The sequence below is a fragment of the Parasteatoda tepidariorum genome, chromosome 3, assembly GCF_982258835.1.
Source record: "Parasteatoda tepidariorum strain Cologne lab strain chromosome 3, Ptep-v5.0, whole genome shotgun sequence".
In the NCBI taxonomy this organism is placed as follows: domain Eukaryota; kingdom Metazoa; phylum Arthropoda; class Arachnida; order Araneae; family Theridiidae; genus Parasteatoda; species Parasteatoda tepidariorum.
Genome location: NC_141757.1, coordinates 73,863,491 through 73,891,159, shown reverse-complemented (window position 1 = coordinate 73,891,159; position 27,669 = coordinate 73,863,491). Strand labels below are relative to the sequence as shown.

The 27,669-nt window shown below is 26.9% G+C and overlaps 2 protein-coding genes across 11 annotated transcripts in view; one reads left to right on the top strand and one right to left on the bottom strand.

The window, feature by feature from the left end:
- The window catches only part of SCCRO4 (DCN1-like protein SCCRO4), a 41,397-nt gene extending 23,113 nt beyond the window's left edge, over positions 1-18,284 (bottom strand). The window contains exons 1-4 of one of the 5 annotated variants that reach the window (XM_043045261.3): positions 17,884-18,033; positions 17,667-17,810; positions 15,025-15,117; positions 8,865-9,007 (exon numbers count right to left, since the gene is read on the bottom strand). In XM_043045261.3, coding sequence (XP_042901195.1) covers positions 8,865-8,941 — 77 coding nt within the window. In that variant the 5' untranslated portion in view covers positions 8,942-9,007; positions 15,025-15,117; positions 17,667-17,810; positions 17,884-18,033. Of the gene's footprint in view, positions 1-8,864; positions 9,008-15,024; positions 15,118-17,666; positions 17,811-17,883; positions 18,140-18,159 lie in introns of those variants that run through there. The other 4 variants (XM_043045266.3, XM_043045269.3, XM_043045272.3 and 1 more) reach the window with 4 other exon arrangements.
- A 236-nt stretch (positions 18,285-18,520) lies between these two features.
- Positions 18,521-27,669, top strand: part of LOC107441763 (uncharacterized) — a 33,143-nt gene continuing 23,994 nt past the window's right edge. The window contains exons 1-3 of one of the 6 annotated variants that reach the window (XM_087159599.1): positions 18,521-18,658; positions 21,027-21,084; positions 25,107-25,300. The gene's annotated coding sequence lies outside the window, so the exon portion shown is untranslated. The other 5 variants (XM_087159598.1, XM_087159600.1, XM_016055132.4 and 2 more) reach the window with 5 other exon arrangements.

Sequence of the window (27,669 nt, the reverse complement as noted above, 5' to 3'; positions counted from 1 at the left end):
TAGAGATACTACGTTCCAGAATTTTTTTTTTGCCAAACTTTGAATTATGGAAAGTTATCTCCTCCATTTTATTACAATATTGACTACACGCGGTTGCTAAAAATAACTATATTGACTACACGTAAATTAGTTGTACAATATTGAATACACGTGGCGGCATAAATTTTAAGGGTTGCTAAAGAGAACTATTTAGAAATCTGTTTCATTCCCCAAAAGTTTGGCAATAGACATAAGTTAAAATTCAGAGGTCTGCACATCAAAAATATATTCTTAACAATATATTTCTTCCTTGGATACGTTGATAGATCATATCTGTTGTTATGACCTCTACCCCACCAGCAGGGTGGAATTTCCATGTGAGGACAAGCTTGATATCATCTTTTGATTGATACTCAAGGATCACTATAAATTTATAAAATCTGCGGATCAACTGCCGAATTTCACAATTAAATAGAGAGGGTTTTTAAATGAGAGGAAAAGTTTTATAATTGAAAAAACGTGTTTTTAAATATCTCTCTCCAAATCGAAATTGTCATTATTCAACGATTTTTAAAAATTGTACAGTTTAAAAAGTTATTCAAGGTAACAAGTTTTCAGATGATCACACGGATTAGACACACATGGAGAAATACAAATGAATGCTTGGTGATTCTCACAAAGCATTGATTTATAAAACCTCAAAGACAACTGCCAATTTTTTTTTTTGAGAAGAAAAGTTTTACAATTGAAAAAACAAATCACCAAGCATTAATTTACAAAACCTCAGGGACAATTGCCATTTTTTTTTCTTGAAAAGTTCCACAGTTGAAAGAGTGAGTATTTTAAGCGTCTTCCTCCAAAACAAAATTTTCACTATTCAGGGATTTTTAAAAATTGTACAATTTAAAAAGGCATTCAAGATGACAAGTTTTCAAATGAAAACACAGATTTATAATACCTCAAGGACAACTGCTGCATTTTTTAAAATTTTATTTAGAGGAAAAGTTCTACAATTGAAAGAGTGGATTTTTAAATGTCTCCCTCCAAAACAAAATTGTCATTATTCAGTGACTTTTAAAAATTGTACACTATAGAAAGTTATTCAAGGTGACAAATTTTCAGATGTACACTCTGTAGGGGGTCAGGAGGTGGGATAAAGCGGCATTTTTTCAAGTAGACTCTCTAAAATCAAACTATTAAATTTATTTTACTGAAAATTTTGATGTATTTTAGATACATTGGATTCATATAGATTGAATGAAGCATAACTTATTAATTCTTCTTCTACCCCACCTGCAGGGTGGAATTAACATGTGAGGACAAGCTCGGTACCATCTTTTGATCCTCGTGGGTCACAAAGTAGAAACAAAAGTAGAGATATTACGCCCTAGATTTTTTTTTTTACCAAACTTTGAACTATGGAAAGTTATCTCCTCCATTTTATTACAATATTGAATACACATGGTGGCATAAATTTTAAGGATTGCTAAAGAGAACGATAATTAGAAACATGTTTCATTCCCCAAATGTTTGGCAATAGACATAAGTTAAAATTCAGAGGTCTGCACATCAAAAATATATTCTTAACAATACATTTCTTCCTTGGAAACGTTGATTGATCATATCTGTTGTTATGACCTCTACCCCACCAACAGGGTGGAATTTCCATGTGAGGGCAAGCTTGATATCATCTTTTGATACTCAAGGATTCAGGGATGAGATTAGCCAAAAGGCAAAAAAGCTGAATTTCCACGATCATAAATTTTACGCAAGCACAATCTTTTAATAATAAATTGCAGACAGTTTAAGGTAATAAATAATGTGTTGACTTACAATTGTGTACTAATCTATTATTATATAAATGATTACATCGCCACTTAACATTTTGTGAAAATGAAAATTACCAATTGAAAAAATAAAACTGGAAATTATATTTTTCCTCAGTTCACATAAGAGACAATTATTACTTGAAAAACTATCTGGTTTTGCAAATTAAAACTACCGAGAATATACATTAATATTTAATTTTTTTAAATAAATATTGTTATGTGATTTATAGCAAATATATCAGTAATATTAAATTTTAAATTATATTGGAAAAAAAACTTTAACAATGGACGGAATCATTATGTTCATATTATAGTCTAATCTAACTAGAGCCCTTTGAAACAAATCAATAACAGTGAAGTAGAAATATATAGTAACTCTTTAACATACAAAAATTGCTATTTCAGTTTAAAAAATTACATGGCAATCAGCAACTGTTTAGATAATTGTTTTTTATTTGATAAGAATTTTGCCTTTTATAGCGTAAATAACAGCAACTATAAATAAAATTTTGATGATGAGTTAATTAACTCTTTTTCCAAAAAAAAAAAAATTTTTTTTTTTAAATCCCTTTTTAAGTGATTGCTTTTGTTTGCTATAACTTTTATGTTTGCTATATTTAGTCGTTAGTCCATCTTCAAACATCTTGTGACAAATCCTATTTTCTCTTCTTTGCAAGCACAGAATGTAAGTTTTGAATATATTCCCTTCCAGTTTCTCTGATGTTGTAACACTTACATATACTAATAATCGTCGTTAGAAAAACAGTCACCTTTATAGTAACTAATTTAAAAAAAATTTACTTCTTACAAGAATCGCGATAGTTGATCTTAAAATTGCGTAAATATGAATAACAATTATGGATTTTGAAATCACATGAATATGAAACTAGATATACGATTTTGAAAATAAGGAAATACAAACTGGGATATAGAATTTTTAAAACGCGTAAATACAAATCACGATTCATAATTTTTAGATCGCGTAAAAACGAATCATGATGCGTAATTTTTAAATTGCATAAATAAGAATTATGATGCATAATTTTTAGAATGCGTGAATGCGAATCTCAACGCCTTATTTTAAAATCACATATAAATACGAAAATCAATGTTTGATATCATAAACCGCATGAGCAAATCAAGGCATTAAATTTAAACTTGCGTGAATACGAATAGCTATATAGGTTTTTTAAAAGGCGTAAATACGAATCACAATATCGGATTTTTGACTCTCGTAAATAAGAATCAAAACGTACAATATTCAAATCGCGTGAATAAGAATAGCAACACGCAAATATGAAAAGCTATGCTTGATATTAAAATCGTGAGAATAAGAATCGAGATATTAGCAGATTCCAGGCTTGGAACCTCTAAAAGGCTTGTCAGAAGCAGCGTCATTTGAACTACAAAAATCGGATCTATCTGGAGGGCGGGTAAAAAATTCGGAAAATCTTATCTGCTGCGAGTAAAAGGGAAGAAAATAGCTATAATAAGTTAAAATGAGAAAGGATTGTATGTAGTTTGAATTTTCTGTTTCTCTTTGAAAATCGGTGAATTTTCTGAAAAAGCGGAATACTTATATAAAAAAGTGAAATTTTTAGAAAAATCTGAATTTTTGATTAAAAAAAAACTGAAATTCAAGAGATAAAAGCTGAAATCCGCTAAAAAGCGGAAAAATCTCATCCCTGAGGATCACTATAAATTTATAAAAAATGCGGATCAACTGCCAAATTTCACAATTAAATAGAGTGGGTTTTTAAATGAGAGGAAAAGTTTTACAATTGAAAAAACGTGTTTTTAAATGTCTCTCTCCAAAACAAAATTGTCATTATTCAGCGATTTTTAAAAATTGTACAGTTTAAAAAGTTATTCAAGGTGACAAGTTTTCAGATGAACACATGGACAAATATAAATGAATGCTTGGTGATTCTCACAAAGTACAAAGCATTAATTAACGAAACTTCAGGGACAATTGCCATTTTTTTTTTAAAGGAAAAGTTCCACAGTTGAAAGAGTGGGTAATTCAAACGTCTTCCTCCAAAACAAAATTTTCATTATTCCGGGATTTTCAAAAACTGCACAATTTAAAAAGGCATTCAAGGTGACAAGTTTTCAAATGAAAATACAGATTTATAATACCTCAAGGACAACTGCTGCATTTTTTAATTTTATTTAGAGGAAAAGTTCTACAGTTGAAAGAGTGGATTTTTAAATGTCTCTCTCCAAAACAAAATTGTCATTATTCAGTGACTTTTAAAAATTGAACACTATAGAAAGTTATTCAAGGTGACAAATTTTCAGATGTACACTGTAGGGGGCCAGGTGGGATAAAGTGGTATTTTTTAAAGTAGACTTTCTAAAATCAAACTATTAAATTTATTTTACTGAACATTTTGATGTATTTTAGATACATAGGATTAATATAGATTGAATATGAAGCATAACTTATTAATTTTGTTTTATAGTTTTCTTACAGTAATGCATTCAAAAGAACATGTTTAGATATACATACTTTACTCCTAAGTGGGTACTCATACCATAGTTCTAAAATTAGTACAGTACAGAACCCGTTATCCGGAATTCAGAAAATCGGAACGAAATGTAATAAATTTTCCCGTTATTTTCAAAAAAATAATTTTTTTTCCTCATAAGATTTTATGATTTTTCTTTCTTTTTTGAAAGATGTTTACCTTACCATCATTTTGGAAATAATCATTAGTGTATTACTTCATCATTTTTTCTTCTTTTTAAGATTATTTATAAAAAAAAAAAAAACCGCTTTTCGTAGCGATTCAGAAAACCGGAAAAATCAGTTATTTGGAATAGCGATGGTCCCGATTGTTCCGGATAATCGATTCCCTACTGTATATACATACATTTCATTAAAAACCATATGTAAATATTGTTTTGGAAATAAAAATGTTAAAAATAAATAAACAAATATATAAATGTATCTTGATTATATTTAAAAGAATAAGTGCTAAAAATTTTTCTTCTTCGTATTATTAATTTAAAGTGAAAATGTTCATGGCCATCAAAATTTGGTTTTACTTTGGATGTTGTATAATTTGCTGAACTCCACACAATTTCATTAAAAAATAAGAAAAGTGTAATAGTTTTTTGTTTATTTGAAATAGAAGGGAGAATTAAAAAAAAATTTATATTTATATTGGTAATTTAAAGCGTTTTTACTCTTTAAAAAAGACATGTATTTTTATTCAATTTTGTTATTGAAGGATAATGTTTCGATTTCCATGAAAAAACTGCAACATGAAGGCAGAAACTAACGTGAAAACTCATCTATATTTTTAAATATGCTCACTAATTTGAACAATAAATACAATCCAATACAATAAATAATTCCTCAAAAACAAAAAAAGAGGACCCAGTAAGAGATAACAAACATGGGGTGCCTTTTTATCAGAATTTAGAATTGAAGCCTATTTCATTATCCACCTTTTATTTTTTGGTTTGTGCTGTTAGGTCAAGTGAATACTAAAGGGTGGGAAATCTACACTGGTGTAAGAAATTAAGAGAATTTGCAGACTTGGTCAATTATCTCTAGAACTACAGGACCGATTTTAATGAAATTTGTTATATTGGAAAAAAAAACTTTAACAATGGACTGAATCATTATGTTCATATCATAGTCTAATCTAACTAGAGCCCTTTGAAACATATCAATAACAGTGAAGTAGAAATATATAGTAACTCCTTCACATACAAAAATTGCTATTTTAGTTTGAAAAATTACATGACAATCAGCAACTGTTCAGATAATTGTTTTTTATTTGATAAGAATTTTGCATTTTATAGCATAAATAACAGCAATTATAAATAAAATTTTGATGATGAGTTAATTAACTCTTTTTCCAAAAAAAAAAAAAATTAAATTAAATCCCTTTCTGAGTTATTGCTATATGCTATATTTTATGATTGCTATATTTAGTCATTAGTCCATCTTCAAACATCTTGTGACAAATCCTATTTTTTTTTCTTTGCAAGCACAGAATGTAAGTTTTGAATATATTCCCTTCCAGTTTCTCTGATGTTGTAACACTTACATATACTAATAATCGTCATTAGAAAAACAGTCACCTTTATAGTAACTAATTAAAAAAAATAATTTACTTCTTACAAGAATCGCGATAGTTGATCTTAAAATTGCGTGAATATGAATAACAATTATGGATTTTGAAATCACATGAATATGAAACTAGATATACGATTTAGAAAATGAAAAAATACAAACTGGCATATAGAATTTTTAAAACGCGTAAATACAAATCACGATTCATAATTTTTAAATAGCGTAAAGACGAATCATGATGCACAATTTTTAGATTGCATAAATAAGAATTATGAATTTTTAGAATGCGTGAATGCGAATCCCAATGCCTTATTTTAAAATCACATATAAATACGAAAATCAATGTTTGATATTATAAACCGTATGGGCAAATCAAGACATTGAATTTTAAACTTGCGTGAATACGAATCTCTACATAGGTTTTTAAAAAGGCGTAAATACGAATCACAATATTGGATTTTTAAATCTTGTAAATAAGAATCGCAACACACAATATTCAAATCATGTGAATAAGAATCGCAACACGCAAATATGAAAAGCTATGTTTGATATTAAAATCGTGTGAATAAAATCTAGATATTAGCAGATTCCAGGATTGGGACTTCTAAAAGGCTCGTCAGAAATAGCTTCGTTTGAATTAAAAAATTCGGATATATCTGGAGGGCGGGTAAAAAATTCGGAAAATCTTATCTGCTGCTAGTAAAAGGGGAGAAAATAGCTAAAATAAGTAAAAATGAGAAAGGATTGGTAGCTATGTAGTTTGAATTTTCTGTTTCTCTTTGAAAACCGGTGAATTTTCTGAAAAAGCGGAATACTTATTAAAAAAAGTGAAATTTTTAGAAAAATCTGAAATTTTGATAAAAAAAGCTGCAATTCAAAAGATAAGTGAAAAAAGCGGAAATCCGCAAAAAAGCGGAAAAATCTTATCCCTGTATATAAATGTGATCGATGATTTCTTGAAACTTCTGGACTTCAGATTTCCGGAAACTTTTGGATCGCGGGTAGCAAAAAATCCGGAAGTCTGGATTTTTTCCGGAGCACAATCACCCCTGTGTGTGTGTGTATATATACACAAAAATTTGACAAAAAAAGTTTTAAACTTGTAAGCCATGTGATTGTAAATCCCGATGATTAATCTCAAAATTGTGTGAATACATGAATATGAATCACATGCATGATTTTAAATTGAGAGAATATGAACCCCGATATGAGGCTTTTAAATCTAATGAATATGAAACTCTATATTGAATATTAAAAAATGCGAAAATACAAATCATAATGCGTAATTTTTAGATCACGTAAATGCGAATCATGATGCATAATTTTTAAACTGTGCAAATACAAATCACAATGTCTAATTTTTAAAGCACGTATAAATACGAAAAAACTACAAAAAAGAATCACAACATTTGATTTTTAAGCTCGCGTGAATATGAATCGCTACATAGGGTTTTAAAAGAGCGTAAATACAAATCGTGATATTGGATACTTAAATCTTATTAAAAAGAATCGCAATGTTGAACGCTCGAATTTTCGAAACAAAATTTAAAAAAGGGGATATTTATATTTTAAAAAAAATTAAACTTTTAGATTATCGGAGTTATAAAAAAGGCTGAAGTTCGAGAGGCAAAAGCGAAAAAATCTCATCCCTGTATAAAGGTCAACTAGTTTTATCCCAAGGAAATGAATTTTAGAGAAACTTCAGAGGGAGGAATGAGGACTACAATACTTTCGCTCCACAGAAAATTAAATTCCCCATAAAATAGTTTAACTAGTTAAAAAAAAAATTTCTGCAGAAGTTAGAGGGAAAAATGGAAAGCATTTATAATTTTCATTTTCTCATTATTATTAGAAATCAAAAAACGAAAGTCTCCCTGAAAATATAAGAATATAATAATGAAATGGTCTTAAAATGAAGCTTATATTTAAATCACCATGTTACATATACAAGAATAGGAATAATAAAGAATCACTATGGAGCAATCTCGGGAGCAATGAAATTGCCATTATAGAGTAGAAATTTAAGTCATTGCTGCAGCCTATTAAAACAATTAAATATATCCTAACGGCAATTTGTTCTATTTTCAACATCAATTAATTTAAATACATATTTAAGTGTTACAAAAAATGTGATAGATAATATATCATAAAAATTTAATAATATCTGAAATATTTCAATGTAAATACATAATGTGGTATGAAACTTGAAATTCGTAATTCATATGCTGGTTTTTGAGAATTTATTTTTTCTCTTAAAGCAAATGCATATCATTGTTCCACTCGGTCTAAGAAACAGTGGTGGCCACTATTTGTATTTGGGTTAGAAAATGCGATTTGAAATATTTGGCACATATGTCATTTGTATCCATTTTCTTCTTCAAAATTATTAGATTTTTTAAGCATCAAACATGAGAATATGTTTAACACATTATCAAAGACCACTTTCTCTGATCCAATCAAACTTAATTCAAAAACATGCAGATGCAAAGTGCAAGATTTAATTAATTATGATGGTATAAATCACTTTGTTGGGGTGAATAAAACAGTTACACTGAGGAAATTGTACAAAAAAAGTCAATGGAAAGTGCAGTAACAGCAAATGTTTTTAGAATTTCATATATAACTTAATTTTATTTTTTTTCTAAAGAAGCTAAAATTCTTATTTTGGATTCTTTTGACTTTTAGATTTTTATAAAATAAATATCCGTTAAAGTTTAATTCCCCCCCCCCCCGTCATTTGACACCATTTTCAAAACCAAACAGAATATTAAGTTGAAAAAAAATTCAGATATTAATGGGTTGAAATAGAAAACTATGTCTGTACAAGACTTACAAGCTCAATGTGAGCTAAATAAAAAACATGCAATACAAAAATTTCCCATAACATCATAATCAAATATTTAAAAGGATAAACAGCTACTGAAGTTAAGTGAAAATCAAAGTTAATAATTTTCAAAACTATTTACTTAGTCATTCGTTGACGTTTGTTGTTGTTCTTAGGTTCTTCGACAATTTCGCCACGCTTTCGACGCTGAGGGGGCATGACAATTGACAACTGTCCTAATGTTGAGTTATTGTCGAGGTTTGTAGTTCTGTTGTCTCGTAAAGTCTAAAATGAAAAAACTTCCTTAATTGAATGTAAACATTTAATACTTGACAAATAATCATATATTTTAGAATGAAATACATGTTTATTAATTACACTAAGAATCTATATATAAAACAAAATCCTTATTGTTAATCAGAATTTTCAAAAGTAGGAAAAAAATGACTATAAAATTGGAAAATATAGAAAAATAAAGATATACAAATTTTAAATTTGAGCAAAAACACAAAGTCCAGCTTTTTGAAAGCTTTTGGAAAGAGTATGTAATATAAAGAGGGAATTAATAACTTAGATAATAACTAATAATAAAGCTAAAATATATTAAAGTAAATTATATAAAATGAATAAATATAAAGCTTAACATTGCTGTTTTGAAAGTTAAAGCTAACAAATAAATCTATTTTTAGAAAATGGAGTCATTTATGTATTGTATTAAAATTTAAAGGCTTCAATGAGAGATGTAGGACTTTTTTGTTTTTGTATAGGATATTTATTAAAACCAAACTTCACATAATTTTCTTTTCATGGCTACAATTACAAAATTAATTGTTTTTATTGTATTTTATATTCCAGCAGTTCCATCATGAAGTTTTTTTTCTTTATTTAGCCACTGATTTTTTTTTTTTAAAGAAAATTTTATACACAGGCGAGACATAAAAATAAATTTCTTAAGTGCCTCCACAAATTTAATTTTTTTTTAGAATTTAACTTTCATTCAAAATTCGATAAAGATGTCCAAGACAGAGGCTGTACTATATTATTTGAGTGGAATAAATCAAACAATTGTGGTTTGCATCATTCCTATTGGATAATTCATGTTTCTATCCCCATAGAAACATATTCCTATTGGCTGTTAGCTGATAGATCATTGATGGATTTCCGGAGGATTGGTAGGTGAAGAAAAATCAGCTTTTTAGAAAAAATTTGTATGCTTTATAAGCTTTCTTGGGATATAGACACTATTTTCATTGCTGATACAAGCGCCAATATTAGGATGAGGATCATCGTCATTAATTCGTGGTATTTCTGAGCGGTGTTGTATCTGAATTAATCTCTGACAATATTTTATTCAAACTTAATATACTTCTTTCATTTATTGAACAATGCCTAATAGGTCTATGTTAAAGAAAATGTTGATAAGGCATTTTCAAATTTTTTAATATATGTCTAGCATTAAAAGCAAGTTATTTTTTCAGACATTTCTAAAATACTCTATGTTGTTTTGAGTTTTTCCCTTCAAGGCAAAAATATTATCCATAAAATGTTGAAGGAGAAAATCATTATCAGAAACGTTTTTAAAAGTAAGGCGCTATCATAAAATCGCTATATATGTGTGTGTGTGTCATAAAAAAAGAATATTCACAAAAGCCAAAGAGAAAAAATAAAAACCGATTTTAATTTCTGAAAGAAAATTTTGAAGCTAAACATATCAGTTTCCATTTACCACATTTTCAAGAAAAAGTAAAGTTTAAAGTCTAATAGAAACCCTTGCGTAATAAATATATAGTCTATAAAATCAAAGGTTTTTTGAAAAAGAAAAAGGTAGATTGAGGCCAAAACAAAAATCATTCTTAATTTTTAAATGTAAGATTCAACATTAAAAATCTCAATTTAAATTTCTCACATTGCCGTATTTTTTAGAAAAGATTGACTATAAAAGAATAACATTTATTAGAAATGCTGTTTAAAAATGCTGTCATGTTAAAAACAATGATAAAAAGAAAAATTAATAAAAAAAAACAAAAAAAAAAATTGTTCTTAGTTCTGAAATATGACTTTAACGTTGACACAGTTTTTTCCGGTTATCCATTTCATTGTAATGGAAAAAAATGACAATAAAAGAATTAAATTGAATTAACATTCAGTTAAAATGCTGTCCTATAGTTAATACAGAAAAATAAACGAAAAAGAAACAATTAAATTTTTAAAACATAAAGTGTTGAAAAAAATAATGAAATTGACATGCCTGTTATGATTCAAAAAAAAAAAAAAAAAATCAGCTTTACAAAACTTAGTATTACAAAACTATAAAGTAATCTAGTCTCAATTCCTCTAATTTCACTTTTTCTCCTTCAGAACATAAATTAAGCAATTAATTTAATTATAACTTAACAAATATGTGTAAAAACAATTCTTCATAATGAATAGTAAAACATACGATTAGAGTTTCCCCCCAAAAAAAACTTTGTCGAAAAATACTTTTCCAAATAATACTATTTGCCGAGCATTTGGTTGAATATCTAGCAAAAAGGCTGAACCGAATATCCGTTACATCCCTATTTAATAATTAAATTTCCTTAAGCAATCATTTCAGTAAATATGATTGCAAGAACACTTTTTCCTTACATGAATAAAATAGAGCGTTTTTAAAACATAGTGTAATATTACAGTAAATAAAACAAAGAATAATCTCACAAGTAAATAAAAAATACAATGAAATCTCAATATGATAAATTTGAAGTATAATGCTTCAAATATTTCGATATCCAAAATCAAGTATTTTATTTAAATATTGAATATTTTTAAAAATTTTGCTAATTTAATAACTGTACAATTATTTCAAAATAAAAGTTAGTTACTTGTTAGAAGAGTCAGTAACTAAAAGATATTAAAAGTCAGTATACATTTTGATTCTACCACTTACATAATGTTTTTAAAAGAAGGTGTAAATAAAGTGAATTTAAAAGATAAAAATTACAATACAGAGAATTAAAAATTTAGAGAGAATATGTAACGTCACAATGGAATACCTGCAAGTGACATTGTGTGGGTACCTCGATCCTGATTGGTTGTTGAAGCGTGGCATTTGTTTACATTAGCAACTGTTTTTTTCTCATTTAATTATGAGTAAGCCAAGCCTGTCAAGTATCGTTCTCTTAAGTGACACATTTTATATTCTTTCAAAAAGATTTCAATTCTTTCACTATATATTTCTTACTTAACAGAAAGCCATGTAGAACATAATCAAACAAATTATGCATTGAAGTAGACCATAACATAAAGCAAAATATATCATAAACAAATAATAAATCTAAGTAAAAGATGTAGACGAGAAATAATTATATTTCAACAAATTTGATATGCCATACGGTGCTGTATTAAATTAAATTAGGAGGCTTCGCCCCTTGCTCGCTCATTCGCCCCCGGAACTGCTTTCACAGTTCATTTCGGATTGCTACGCAATCCAATGCTCACTCATTGGATAGGTTCTCAGGGGTCTGTCTAGGTTTTTCTGACAGGTACCTATTTTGTGAAAATTTAGACGTAATTTGTGAAAAATTAAAAATTATATTAAAAAATCAACACAAAAATATGGATTTATCGTTTCTTAAGGGGTACAAAAATGAAATTTTAAGAAAAAGTATTTTGTGAAACTACCGTTTTTCCTGAAATTGAATTTGTGAAACTACCGTTTTTCCTAAAGTTGAATTTGTGAAGGTACCGCTAAACGGTAGTAAATTCGGCCTGGACAGACCCCTGGTTCTTAACGTCTAACTTTTGAATACTTTTTTGATTACTGAAGTTCAGAAAACTTTTCACTGTAGAAAATTCTAAACCTGTACATTTCAATATTAATTTGAAATTGCAAACAGTTCACATGTTTTTCTTAATCACACTATTCTAAATTTCAGTTGTTGAGAAAAGTAACTGTTGTAAGTTTTGTTTTAAAGTCTTTCCCACCAGAGTGTTAAAGCCATGTGTTGTAAAACAATATGAAATAGTAGTCTGCCACTGAACGCCGGATGTAAAGCATCGGCTTCGATGAAGATAATTTTGTATTTTTAATTCTCTGAAGGGCGCCACCCTAATAATATGGAATTTGTAAAATAAATGTATATATTTTTGATTGTTGATGAAGCCCATCATTTTGTGTTTTCATCAGTGTTCAGAAGCAGAACAACTATAAGTTTTTTATTTTATCACAAAAATATAAAATGTATAAAAAACAAAGAAAAGAGTAAGAAAATGAGTATAGTCATAGAAACAGTTAAAATTATAATGTAGTATTTGTGAGTTAAAATAAAACTTTTTGTTTAAGTCATTGTTAACAATTCAAATTTCTCCGAGGCAATTCTAAACCTTAATTTTGTTCTAAATGTCAGTATTCAGACACACAACAGAAGTTTAATATGAATAAGTTGTAAAATGCAAATATATATATAAAGAGAGAGAGAATTCCTTTAAAAACACAATTGTTAATTTGGGCATTTGGCGATATGACACTTATAGAATTGAAGGATTTGTTACTTCAAGCACTCAGGTATCTTAATTTTGATCTAGTTGCGCTTCTATGTCATTTTGAATTATGTTGCTAAGTTAACTTTCAAAAAATTCTATGGCTGGCAACAGCATTTTTATTTTTTAAGTTGTTCATTTTTAATTCTTTTAGAATTTGTTCTTTTTTTAGCAAAATGCTTTTTAACCTAACAGAATTCTCTGCCGACTGTTCTCTCTATAAAAGAAAACAAAGTAAATATTTAAGTGTTGTGAAAAGAATCTTATTTAGTTGTACAAAGTACTTCATTAAAAATGAAAACTGTTGCCACCGTCGGAAAAGAAATACAGCCAAAATTTGGGAGCCACGTAAGAGAATTATATATATTAGATTAACGGTAATTAACATTCTAACTTATATGGAGAAACTTAGCACAACTTTAACACACCGTATTGCTTATAAACGATCAGCTGGAGGAGACGTCATAGGTCACATGTGTCTTCTTGAAATGCAAGTACCCAATTATGCTGAAATAAGCTTTTTGGTGAAAAAAATACAGACTAAATCATAAGATCCGAAATCAAAACAATATACCACCATTTAACATGAATTGCTGTTCTGGGACACCAGTGATAATTATTTTAATGGTGGTGTGAGTAAAATTTTCATTGTTTCGAACCAACATTAATTTTAGCACTGTAAATGCTATATAACACATATTAACTTAAAAAATTACTTTGAACAATGTTAATATCTCTGCTTTGTCATTTGATTTTACATTTTTGTGCATTTCTTCTCTTTTGTTATTATCTTCATTCAATATTTCTTCAGGTGCTAAAATCTTTAATATTTCTGATTCTTTCCAATCACAACACACTGTTTGATTGTTTTGGTAACTAGTTTTTCTTTTGAATTCATTAAATTAGAAAGCTCTTTCGAAGCTTACGGGTGGCAGATATGAATAATTTAGGCGAATATGCGCATCAATATTTTTATTGAAACATTGATAATGTTCTGTTGATAAATGCTTCCTTCATGCACTTTTTTCTTACTCAAATTTCAGGTTTTTATTAAATAGTATTTTTGCATATGACATTTTTGGATTTCTATTCTCAGCTTTCATGGTTTTTTTTTACCAAACTCATCTCTGTGGTATAAATCATAGTTTTATAAAAATTAAACATTATTAAAAAAATCCCTGATTTTCAAAATGAATTTGGTCAAAATGAGGCAGCAACAAAAGTATTGAAACTTATTACAAGAGTTAATCGATGTGTGCAGAAAGTTTTTCACTTTATCTAAGTCTGACGGATGGCTAATCTCCTCTTTATGCGCGTATCTTTTTTAGGAATGAATCATTCAGTCAATTTTTTACTCTTCCAGGAAATCTTTTACTTATTAAAACTTGCAGAAACGGTTCATAAAATTAAGTTCTAAGATTATGGTTCAAAAAGTCTTAAAAGGTTTTAAGTTGAAGAAAGTATTCTTTAGAAATTATGAAGAAAACAAAATCAAAAATATTTTATTAAATCAAGGGTCACCGAGCAATGTATTCAGCAAAAGGAATTTTTTTTAGCATAGCAAATGTGTAAGTAAATTGGATTTTTTCAGGATATTGGGACTGTATTCAAAGTATGACAGGGGGCAGTAGTAGATAATAGTCAACCCAAACTTACAAAAAAGGTGTATAAACACATCCTTTAAAATAAAATTACATTTTTCTTTAAAATTAAAAAAACGAGATAAGTGGGACAGTACATACGAATTTTATAATTTTTGTAGAAATTAGAAAAAGACGACTCACTAAATTTTGTAAATCTTGTGAGAGGGATGAGGAGGAAGAGCTGGGTTTCTCCGTGATGTTGATTCTATTGAAAACCAATCAAATATGTTGAATCTTAAAAGTAAAGAATACAAAAGCACGTTATTTTGATAGAAATAAAATTACATATTTTTTGGTAATTTTAAATTTCAGAAAATATATAACTTTTATAGCATCAGTTTAAATTTCTAAAGTTTTAGGTCTGAAATAAATGTTGAAGAATTTCATCTATAAGCAAAAAAAAATTTTTTTTTTTAAAGAAACTAGTCGAAGATTAAAAATCCCTACAAGGCTCCTTTCACCAACCCCCACGGTTGCTACTTTACAATTTTTCTTAATCTTAAAAGGTGATAAAAAAGATAATTTTGTCTATAAAATATATAACTACTATAAATTTATGTAAGCACATTTTATAATTATGTTAATCGAGAGTCCTCCCTAGGAATAAAAAAAGGGCATGGTGCTTTCTTGCAGAAAAGGGCACTCACTTGCCGCCATTAAAATTTATTAAAATGTGCATTATTAAATAATAACTAAATTTGATCTTCAATTTTTAAATTACCCTCTATGTGCATATTTTACACAGTAATTCTCACTCATTATCAAAATAATGGGAAAATGAAAAGCTCTTGAAAAATAATTAAAGGCAACATTGAGGCCTGATACATTGCTAGGGAGGCATGGTGCAAATTTATAGCTTTGTCAGAAACCTAGCTAACGGATAAATACAAAAAAAATAAAACTGATCAACTAATTAAAGTATGCAAATTTTTTTCAGTGTTATAAACTTTGTGGCAAAAATGGTTGTTTATTTTCAATAAATAAAAACAAATATTTATATGAAATGAAGTTTAACAACATATGAACAAGGTATAATTTTTCAGCTTAACATTAAATTTCTTCAAAAGTGATTTTATTTTACGTCACAGTATGTTCTACAACTTTTACCACTTCCTTCTTAATTTTAGAGCCAGTGAGAACAGGAACATTTGCGTTACTGAACTTTGCCCTCTAAATTATAGTACTGAAGATAAAAATAATTAACATCGTTTCCATCTTTGACCCGCATGTCTTTTTTTTTGCTTCTGACAACCCTAAATTTAATCAAATATATTTCTACACATATTTTTTTAACTATTAATTAAACATAAAATCTTAGCAATATATATGAAATAAAAATAACTGCAACATTTAAAAAGCAGAGCAAAAAAAAAAAAAAAAAATAATAATAATCAACAGCAAACTGATTTCTGTGTATAGTCAAACTCTCCAACCAAAACAATAAACTAGTATACAAAGTTAGAGATGGTTTTGTTTTTAAACTCGTCAAAGAGATAGACTATTTATCTTCATTTTGGTCAAATACATTTTCTAACTCATTTTAAAAAGTTTATTTCAGTGCCATTTCTCATATGACTTGTTTCAACTTGCTTTGAGTTGAAATATTTGATTAAATAAAATAAATGAGGGAATAAAAATCTAGTGATTTCTGTGTAAAGCAGCCTCACACCATCATTGTCAACAATAATACAATGAACTTGTAAGTAAATATAATTAAATAATTAGGTTTAATCAACTCTTCAAACATGATGGCTTTTTATTTTTAGTTTGGAAATTACTTGATGGTTTTTAAAATCTGAGTGTGTGACCTTGGAATTTTTTGAAAGAGTCATTTATTTTAAATGCATATAAATATTAACTACTAGGTACACAGAAAATCAAGCTAAATTTCCTTAATTCATTATGTGCAGAGGATTACAAGGACATTGAGTTAAAAAGTTAGGAATTAATGATCCTAACAAAACATAATTCTTAGGTTTTATAACACTGGCATACTATCATGGATGACATTCTTAATAAGAAACTGCATTTGCAAAGCACTGATTAAGTGTGGCAATATTATAGTCTTTAAATGTACTAAATACTCTACTAAGTAAATTGAAATTATTATCTCATAAAATTGAAAAATTCAAATTTGGGTAACAGTAATCAAGTTTTTTGCAACAAAATATGCTCCTTTTTAAACCAAAAGATAATAAAACTTATAAAATAAATTTCACTATCAGTTTTATTTCAAAAAATACAACAAATTACATTTTTGTTTGGTTAAGAATAGATAAATAATAAAAAGCAACTAGGAAGGAAAAAAACGTGTGTTGTACAATTACATGCAATATTTTATTCATCATAATATCATTGCACAAAAAAAAAGCATGAAGTTGTTCATTTGGGGTTGTAGAAATCTTTACAATCGAATACGTTTTTGGAACAGCTAAGCATTTTTATCTCTCTAAATTTTAACAAAGTAACAAATTACATTCAGGGACACCAGATAAGTTTTTGGGCTTATTGGAAAATAAGACGTTAATGTTTGAATTAATGCATGGTTAATGTCAAACAAAGAAAACTTAAAATATCTTGTTAAAAATATTATTAAACTTAGAAGAAAGTGCAAAGCATCTGTCTCTAGAAAAATTCACGTATTTGGTAATAAATCAACTTAATAAACTAAGGTATGTCATCATTGCAGCTTTTAATTTGAATGTATAATTATTATTCTCTTTTTATAAACAAAAGTGTGAGACAAAATAAGTTTTCTAAGAATTATGCAACTAATAATATACCTCATACGCAGTATTTGCCGGCAATAACAAAAATAAAGAATTGATTTTTAGCGAGCTCTCCTCTTTACAGCAGCTCTGATGTTATGCTTTGATTTTTGTTGTTATGTTTCATTCTGGGAGTGCGGCTTAGCCGCAGGGAAATTTCTAGGAAAAAATAATAAAATTTTTACTCAGAGGTTGTTTTTACAATAACAACATTATAAATAATAATAATTACAATTTCTGGTGAATTTCTTCGTCAAAATTGTGTTATTTTTTCCATTACAATAGAAGGAAAATGTTTAAGTTTTCTGAAAATTAAGTGCATAGCTTTGCGTACGATATCTCAAATTTTTCAACTGGTGCGACGAGTTCGTTAATTTCATTCGAAATCTTGAAAATTACAGGCGAATCTCATGATTCTGACAGAATTCATTGAATTTAAAATACTCACAAAACTGGTGCTTATATTTTTAAAATTTGGAAATAAAACTAAGTAAGAGATAAATCTTACTGGTTAAAACTTCTGTTTTCGTTGGATAAGATCCTTCCTTGTTAAGAAGCTATTGTTCAGCAATAAATTTTTCTCTTCAGGCATCTTTACATGATACATCGAAGAATTCCAAAAGTTAAGGATTCAACCAATAATAAGGACTCATCATGTGACGTCATGTTACGTAAGCCCAATCCAATTACAAATTTTAACTTTGCAATGTTGCAGTGCAAATTTAACGTGTAAACATTAATTATTTCGGGGCTATGTAAATATTGATTAATTATTTGAGGCATTCAAATTCTGAGTAAAAAAAAAAATTATTTTTTCTGAAACACAATGTTTAGATGATATTTGTAAGAATATAACTCAATATATATATATATAAGGTAGTTTCTTTAAAAGGAAGTTTTGAATGGCAGGCTTTTAAACAACATCCGGGTGCCATTGCTTATGGCTCCTTTAAAGTTTTTTTTTTAAGTTTTTCACACTAAACTATTAATGTAAACAATATTTTCTGGTGAGTGTAAACCTCTCCATCTCACTATGAGTTTTAGCTACAATTTTAACATATATTAAGAAGATCGTTCTATGGATAACCAGCGATATGGATTGAAGATAATGAAAAAAATTGAAATAAAATGATACATAAATCATCCGTAAATAATTTTAATGAGTATGTGTGCTTTTTAAAAAAAATTCCAGCCAGACAGATCGTATGAAATAGTTATATTGTTCGATGAAATACTTAACTAATTAATTTTTGTTGCCACAAGGAAATTGTGAAATAAAATCAATCTGCTCTTAAATCACCTGTAATTAGCAATATGAAAACAAATAAAATTGTTGATCTTGCAGTGTTTTTCAACATTTTGTGATAGAGAACTATAATTTTTACAATTTTAATTGTTTATACGTAGCTCACAATATGCTTCCTCAGGTTATGAAATTTTGCAGCCTTAAAGGTCGGAATTTTTAAATTTTAATAAAAAGTAGCTAAATATTATTCACTCTTGTGACTAAAAGAGACATACTTTTTATGATGTATCATCTTTATATTCTAGCTTTTAGTTATAAATTCTTTATATCAAGTGTTTGTAGCGCAAATTACATCATATGATGAGACTGCATAAATACAAATACACCAATAATCTTATTATATTAGTTAAAAAAAGTTGGAGAAATTTTTTTTTAAATGTTACAATAATTAGGTAACAGTATTTCAGTCTTGAATATGCTTGATAATCACTGTTGGTTTTCTTTTTGCAATTCTCTAAATTTCTTTTGCTCACATTAGTAAATAAACAATCATTACATTTGCTATTCTGTTTATTACAATTTGGGTAAAAATATTGCAAAACCAAATGTCTTTTTAATTTCTTTTGTAATAAAAATATTGATAATGCTACTTATGAAACAAAAAAGAAAGTTAGTTTCAGGGGATAATATTTGACTGTATACAAAAAGTTCATATTTTGTTCAGTAAGAAATTTCTTTTATTTCTCTCTGTTTTAATGAAGATTCAATTAATCTATTTCAACAATTCAATATTTATTAGTTCAATCAATTCTTAGTTTATCAATTCAAAATTATTAGCTGTTATTAGTTAATTTATATCTAGATCCACTGGGTATCTTCTTTCATTATTGATCTATTGTTTTCAATTTTACATATTTAATTTAATTTATTATCAATAAATTTCATTTGTTCATAAAGTTGTCCCTTTGTAAATTTATAATTTTGATATATTTTTGTCCTTGAAATGTATTAAATTAGAACTATTTTTATACTTGAAAATGTGACTAAGGATAAATTTGAAATGTTGAATATAATATGCATAGTAATAATTGTCTGAAATAATAGATTTTTTTCGTTATTCTTACTTAATTTAACAAGTAGGTTTCCATTTTGTTGCTGGATTACTCTATTTTAAATTAAGATTTAATTTTTTCATATATTTCAGATTAAAAATATATTTTTTAAAATTATTTCTGTGATCATATAACATTTTGTAGAAAAGACCCTATACTTGTTTTTATTTTGATGGTTACCTACCTAATTTATATTCTATTTCTTTAAACACTAGAATTAAGTATTATCTTTTGATTTGCATTAAAAATTCTATGAAAGGTTACTTTTGCTTATTAAAGACAATTCATATGAAATAAAACAAAATTCTTAAATGGCAAACTAATTTCAAAATAATATGCTATTATTGTGTACTACATGTACCATCAAAAGTTAATATGGAAATAAAAGAGACAACTGTTTTAAGTTTTATTTCAATTTCTAAGCAACTTTTTTGTTGAGATCAAGATCTTTGTTGGTTATAAGTTATAAATCTACCATTTAGTAAATTTTTTGGCTATAATGGAGAGAATATCTACTGTCTCTTTGAATCTATTTAGGTATATATCAAGTTTTACACTTTTTGCAAGAAATATGTTTCTGTTGTAGTGATCTGAAGAAGAATATTATAAAATAAATTAGAATATTACAAAAAAATCAGGCTTTTCGAACATTTAATTTCACTATCGATTGATTATCTGTGTCTTTTATATATACATTAAAAATATTTATATTTTGTGGTGTTCATATTTCATTTTTTTTAAAAACCTTTTTAAGAGATATTTTTTTTAAAAAAATATTATTAAAAATAACTTTTACTATCAAATTGAAAATAATTTTTTACTGGTGCTATCGAAATTCTGTAATAGTAAGAAATCATGTTTAGGATGGTAGAAGATGAAGAGATTGAAAGTGTTGCTATTGCTGCTCTTTCAGAATGCATTAAAAATATTTGCAATATGTAAGGCTTCTTAAATTTTGTTGTGTCAATGCTACTTTGTTTTTTACTTATTTTTCTAATTGATTTTCATTTATTTCAGATCAGAACTTTTAAAGTTATAGTGCTATAGACGAAGATAATTTTAACTAAAAGTGAAGGTAAAATGAACTATTATTTAGTTATATTTCTTTTAATCTATTTATGATTAGAAATATAAGATGTCCTTTACATCAAAATCTACTGATACAATAATAATATTTAGTATAACATATATAGTAGAACTCTAATTATTCAACACCAGACCATACGACACTTCAGATATCTGACACCATTTAAAAGTGTCTTGACAGATATTTTTTCATTATTGCAGCTGATGTTATTGTACTACAGTTTATTTTATGAGCTTCATGCCGTTAAGCTCCAAATTTAATTCTATTACTGTTCTGTAGAAGAATCTTAATTCTGGTTACGAGAAAATGATTAACAGAAAACAAAAATTATGTACTAAATTGAAAAGTTCTCCCATTTACAAGACAATTATGATTTTCGGATGTACCTGTAGCTCTTTAAGTGTCGGGTAATTGAAGTTCTACTGTGTATGAGAGTCAGAAATTTGTTTGATAAAATGTTAGACATATTTTATTGTCATTTTAATTGGAGAAATGTGTTTCTAAAAACAGAATTGGACAGGCCTGTTTGCTTTACAAATTTTTATATTATATCTAAACTAAAGTTTGATAAAATTATGATGCTATGAAAGATATTTTTAAATTAAAGCTAAGCTGAAAGCTATGTATTTCTTATTTAGGAGTCACTAATTTGATAAAATGTTGGGTATATTTCACACCATTAGGAGCAACATTTTTATTTAAGAAAGGTGTTTCTAGAAGCAATATTAAACTGGCCTATTTGTTTGTAAATTATCATGGATTTAAACTAGATAAAAGTTAGTTAAAATTATGAAGCTCTGAAAGATATTTTTTAATTAAAACTAAGCTGAAAGCAGTGTATGACATATTTAGGAGTCACTAATTTGATAAAATGTTGGATATATTTTGTTACATTAGGATCAACATTTTCATTGTAGAGAGGTGATTCTAGATGTAGTATTAATCTGGTATATTTCTTTTAAAAAATTTTCTGATGTATTTAAACTAAAATTTGATACAATTGTGATGCTATGATAAAGGCCTTTGTTATAGTTAAGCTGAAAGCAATGTATGACATAGTTAAGAGCCACTAATTTGATAGTGTTGGACATTGGGCCATTAGGAGCAACATTTTTATTGAAATAGAAGCAAAATTTGACTAGCTCATTTGTTTTACAAATTTATATTATGTTATATTTAGACAAGAGACTAAGTTATGATGCTAAAGAATAAGAAATTTTTAGCTGAAAATAATCTATGAGATAATTAAGAAATGCAAATTTGTTTGATAAGCTGTTAGGCATATATATATATATATATATAATATCAAAGAAAGGTATTTTCTGAAAACAGTATTACTTTAGCTCATTGTACAAATTCTTGATGACATAATATTGCAACTTCTATAAAGTTATGATGCTATACATGGAGTTTTTGTATTGTTAGTTGAAAGTTATGCGTAGCGTAGTTAGGAGTCCTAAATTTTTTGATAAAATATTAGATTTTTATAAGTGCCTTTTGAAAACTTTTTACTTTATTGGAGAATGGTTTTCTAGAAACATTATTGAACTGGTCTAAGTTTTTGCGATGTTATATATATTATGTAAAGTTCTATAAAATTACTATGCTATAAAGTTAAGCTAAAAGCAGTGTTCAAATTTTTATATCTTGTCTATTAATTTTATCTGTATCTATTACGTTTTTCAAAAAAACTGTTACACTGTAAAAGTTTATTAAAAGTACTATAAAAAATAAAATATATTAGAAAGTTAAACACCTTAATAGCAAATAATTGCAATATTGCAAGTCATCCAATTTTGCTCATTCCTTTAGTTAAAAATATATTGGATATCATAACTATAAACAATAACAAAAGAATTTGTGTTTACAATTAAAGTAATTATATTTATAGAAATCATTGAATTTCTTTTAAATAGTTACATTTTAACCAGAAAGCATAAGAGTTTCTAATTTGTTTTATTTTTTTAATGATATTTTAAAAATTTAGTTTAATATTAGTTAAATTTTATAAATGTAATTATAATTGAAATATCAAAAATAAATCCTAAAAGTAAATTTCAAACAATATTACTGTATGAAAAATTGTTTTATAGTGCATAATGCATGTAAATGCATGATTCAAATTAATTGAAAAAAGATATAATTTGAAAATCATTAAAAAATTTAAAATATTTCTTCTCTGAAACTTTTTAAATTAATGATTTTTTTATAGAAATAACATTTTATTTAATTCAATCAAAGATTTTAAAAAAAAAACATTTCATTTAAATAATGGTTTTAATTAAGCTGATTTGAATCTGCTAACCCTGGCAGAAAATTAGCCATTTAAAAAAAGGGGGGGAGGGGAAATGTTTGAGGATTTTAATAATTTTTCAGAAAACCTTTTGAAAAATTGCATATTTGATTTTTTGCATTTTTGATTTTTTGACCTTGAGGTCTTGTAAATTATGAAATTTCATTGAAAAGTCCTTGAAATCTAAATAAATAAAAAAAATTATCCCTTTTATGTAACTAGTTGTCATTAGTGAGTAATATTTAATGCAACCTAAACCAAAAAAAATTTGTGCATAAAAAAATTTTTTTTGGGAGGGGGGAGGGTAAAGATGGAGGTAGTTTTAATATTTCACACATTTCAGGAGCATCAGAACTATTCTTTACATTTGTTACTATTATCATATTTATAATAGTAGCAAAGTATTATATTATAAGAGCTGTTCTTCACAACTTAAGAAAAAAAATGCGATATCAGAGATCAATTGAACAATAATTAATTTTACCGGGTAGTTAATTTTATGGTGTCATCTTTAAACAATTTTACTATAAGCAAACAGGGCTGGTCCGAGGTGTAAGCCTGGTAAACGGCTGCGTAGAGCGCCTAGTAAAGGGGGCGTTGAATTCTGGCAAAGCTGGATTTAAAGATAAACTTTTTACCATCTTATTTTTTGCCTTTCTAAAACCTTATTTTATTGCTTGCTTGTGAAAAGTGACAGTAAAAATGTACTTATTTTCCAGATGTTTTATGATAAGTTTGTACTATTTTATTTTATCTGTTCATGATTTCTTTAAAATTTTTCAATTTTAGCTTTAAAAAAAAAAGAAACACCTGTTTTCCTTTTAGTTAGTATAAAATAATGTGAATTTGTTGGATTAGTATTGATTTTTTTCTTTAAATTTTCCATTTTATTGTGTTTATTTTATTTTTGGTGATTCATAATATTTCCAATTTAAATTAAAATTATAGTTAATTATTCTTTAATTTTATACAATAAATTCGTTAAAGCAGACTTTAGACAAGTTTTTTTTTGTTTTAATCAATGTTGTAAACATTCACATTGTCTGAAACCTTTTGTTATCAAACCAGGAAAATTTAAATGCAGAATTGTTAAACTTCTGTTGTAACTTTGAGCAAATATTAAGAGCAGGCATTTTGTAAATGTTATATTGATCAGAAAATATGGCAATCTGATGCTCCTGCCTTTATTTATTAAACTTTGCTTGATAATTCAAGAGTGCACTGGTCAAGATCCCCAGGGAAAAACATATGAATTGGGGCGGGAGTTCTCCAATCCCCCACCATTTTTTGCCTACACTGCACTATCAGGTTTCCATAGATTCTGATCACTATAACATTTTCTGTGTAATACAAAATTTGAAAATATGAATGTTTGAAATACCTTATTTTTTGCTCCAAAGATATTAGGTTTACATTAATCCAGCATTTAAATTTTCTGCGCTGGATGACCAATGATTCCTGATGAAGTGGATAACACAGAATTAATAATTAAAACCTGTTAACTCTTTTTGAGTTTAGTGTAACAAAAATGAAATTCTTTTCCGGTCCTTTTGATATTTTGTGCACTGTTTTGTTTAGCTATATTTTTAGTTTGTAAATGTTATGTAAAATTTAGCAAAGTGAAATAACTAACTGAATGAATTAATAACAAAAATAATTTCTCTCAATTTTTTTGAAGTTTGCTGGAAGAGTATAAAACACATTTCTTTCTTTCCAGGGCTGGGTTTTTGACGTCAAAAAGTGGTTTTTGACATGACAAGGGTATAATACTGGTTTAAACCGTCAAAAACCCGTCAAAAGTGTCAAAAACCCGTCAAAAGTGTCAAAAACTGAAGTTTGCCAAGAAAATATATAAACTTCAAAACTACCAACAGTTGCCATGCATTATATTGAAATTTAATTATACTATAGGTAATCAGCAGGTTTTAAAATATTTTTTAATCAAAATTAAGGTAAAATAACAGATTTAAAATCTCAGAAATTTATATTCAAATGCATGAGCAGAAAAATTTTGCACAAAATTTTTTTAAATATTTATATTTTGAAAAAAAAAAATTTTTTTTTGATACTTAAGAAAATTAAAAGTTTATTACTATGCATTTTTGACATATAAGGAACATATAACTAATATTTATAAGGAACTTACAAGTTATGTTGTATAAATACAAACTTGATACAAGTGTATAAAAATTTTTTTTAATGTTATACCGAATATCTTTATTATCCAGTATGTTAATTTGAATTTAAAAGTAGTTATATTTGTGAATAATGATAAATATAATTCATATTGTTTATTATATTTATTTATAATTATTACACTTATCATTTTAAAACAATTTTTACCTCTTAATTTTTTTTTTCTCCACTTGTATTAAGAATACAAATAATGCATATCTTGAAAGCAAGAAGTAATTATTCAACAGCTGAATATTTAGATATTCAACAAAACTATATAGTATTCAGCAAAATGAAATTCACAAGTATTTGGATAAACTAAATTTTCAGCATAGTAAATGAATAGGCTGAATATACTGTAAATCGACACTAACTACTCTGTGTATTTAACAGAAAGCACTTAAATTTGTAATGTCTTATGTTAAAAAGATTATTAAGAGGATTTAAAAGAATATTAAAAAGATTTTTCTTTAAAAGATGTCTAATGTACAAAGCTGCTAATGTTTATCTTTAAAAATGTCTAATTTTTAGTATAATCTATACTATACACTAAATTTGGTTATAAATAAATTTCTTAATAATATCACTGCAGATTTTCAATAACACATGAAAATGAATACATAATTTTACAAAAGATGTGAGCTTTCAAAAGTACAAGATTTTGGTTACTATTCAAAATATAAGTGTTTCTTCAAAATTTTAAATTTATTTTTTCTAGAACATATTTAGAAACACTATCCTTTATAAAAAATATATAAATTTTATGCATTAATTGAATTTCACATATGAATATAGGTTTTTGACATTTTCGACAGTGAGGTTTTTGACGTGACGGATTAAACCATGGTTTAAACCGTCAAAAACTGTCACATGTCAAAAACCTGCCAACCCTGTTTCTATCTTATATTCCTCTCCTTAATAATTTTTGTTTCTTAGAGAAATGTCTCCATTTCAAATTGGATTTTAAAGAGTGTCGTATATTTAAAATTCGATGTTTAATGTACGACAATCGAATCTTAAATATACGACACATCTTAAATATACAACACTTATCGCATCTTAAATATATGACACTTATTGAATCTTAAATATTCAAAAATCGAATTTTAAATAAACGACACTCTTTAAAATCCGATTTCTCGGGAATTATTTACCAGATTTCGCTCAAATTTTGTATTTTGCCATGAAAATTACGACTGAAAAAAAAAAGCTTAAAATTCAAACTTTTTCCCACTATTATTTAATAAAAAATAATAAGTAGCAAGAACTAACAAATAATAAATATTTACTAAAATGTATGTTTCTGCATGGAATTATCTTTGAATAAAAGAATTTTATACTTGTGTGCAAAAAATGTTTCGAATAAGCTTAAAAATTTTTCGAATAAGCTTCAAAAGTTTTCGAGATACGATGAAATTAATGTTATGGGGTCTAAACTTTGGATTGCTCTCCTGACTAACCTACGGGAACCATATTTCTCAGATTGTGGCTTCCCCTTATATTTTGGGTGTCAAAAATCTGAATCAGTTGAGGAAATGTATGTTTATTTTAAAAAAGTATGTTTTTGTGTCTGATTTTGCAACTTGAAATATTGTCTGCGCTAATTAATTAGCATATTTGAGATCACCCTCTCAAACTATTAAGAGTAAATCTTAGAACCTGAAGATCTGATCATTAGATCAAAAGATAGAGTTAGATTATTTTTTTGTCACACTGTACATCTCTTTATCAATTCATAGCTTCATAGTTCTATTATTTTGCTCTATAGAATTTGAAATAAAAGTACAATATATAAGTAGTTTGTACCGCATTTTTATTAAAAAAATAAAAACTTTAGATTTTTACTTATTTTTATAATTCTAAATAAAATTAATTTTACTCTGTGTATATTTATTATTGTCCTTAATGGAGAAGGGCACCAAAATCATGTTTGCTTACACTTGAAAATCAGCTTGGATCAGTACAAATTTGAAAGAAATATTATTTCTTAAAACTTTAGGTAATATTTCAATTACATTTAAGATTTTTAAGTACACTTTAACTTTTTTTCTGTGGAGCAACTAAGTGATAGGGCATCCATTTTTTAGTTTATTCGATCCACAATT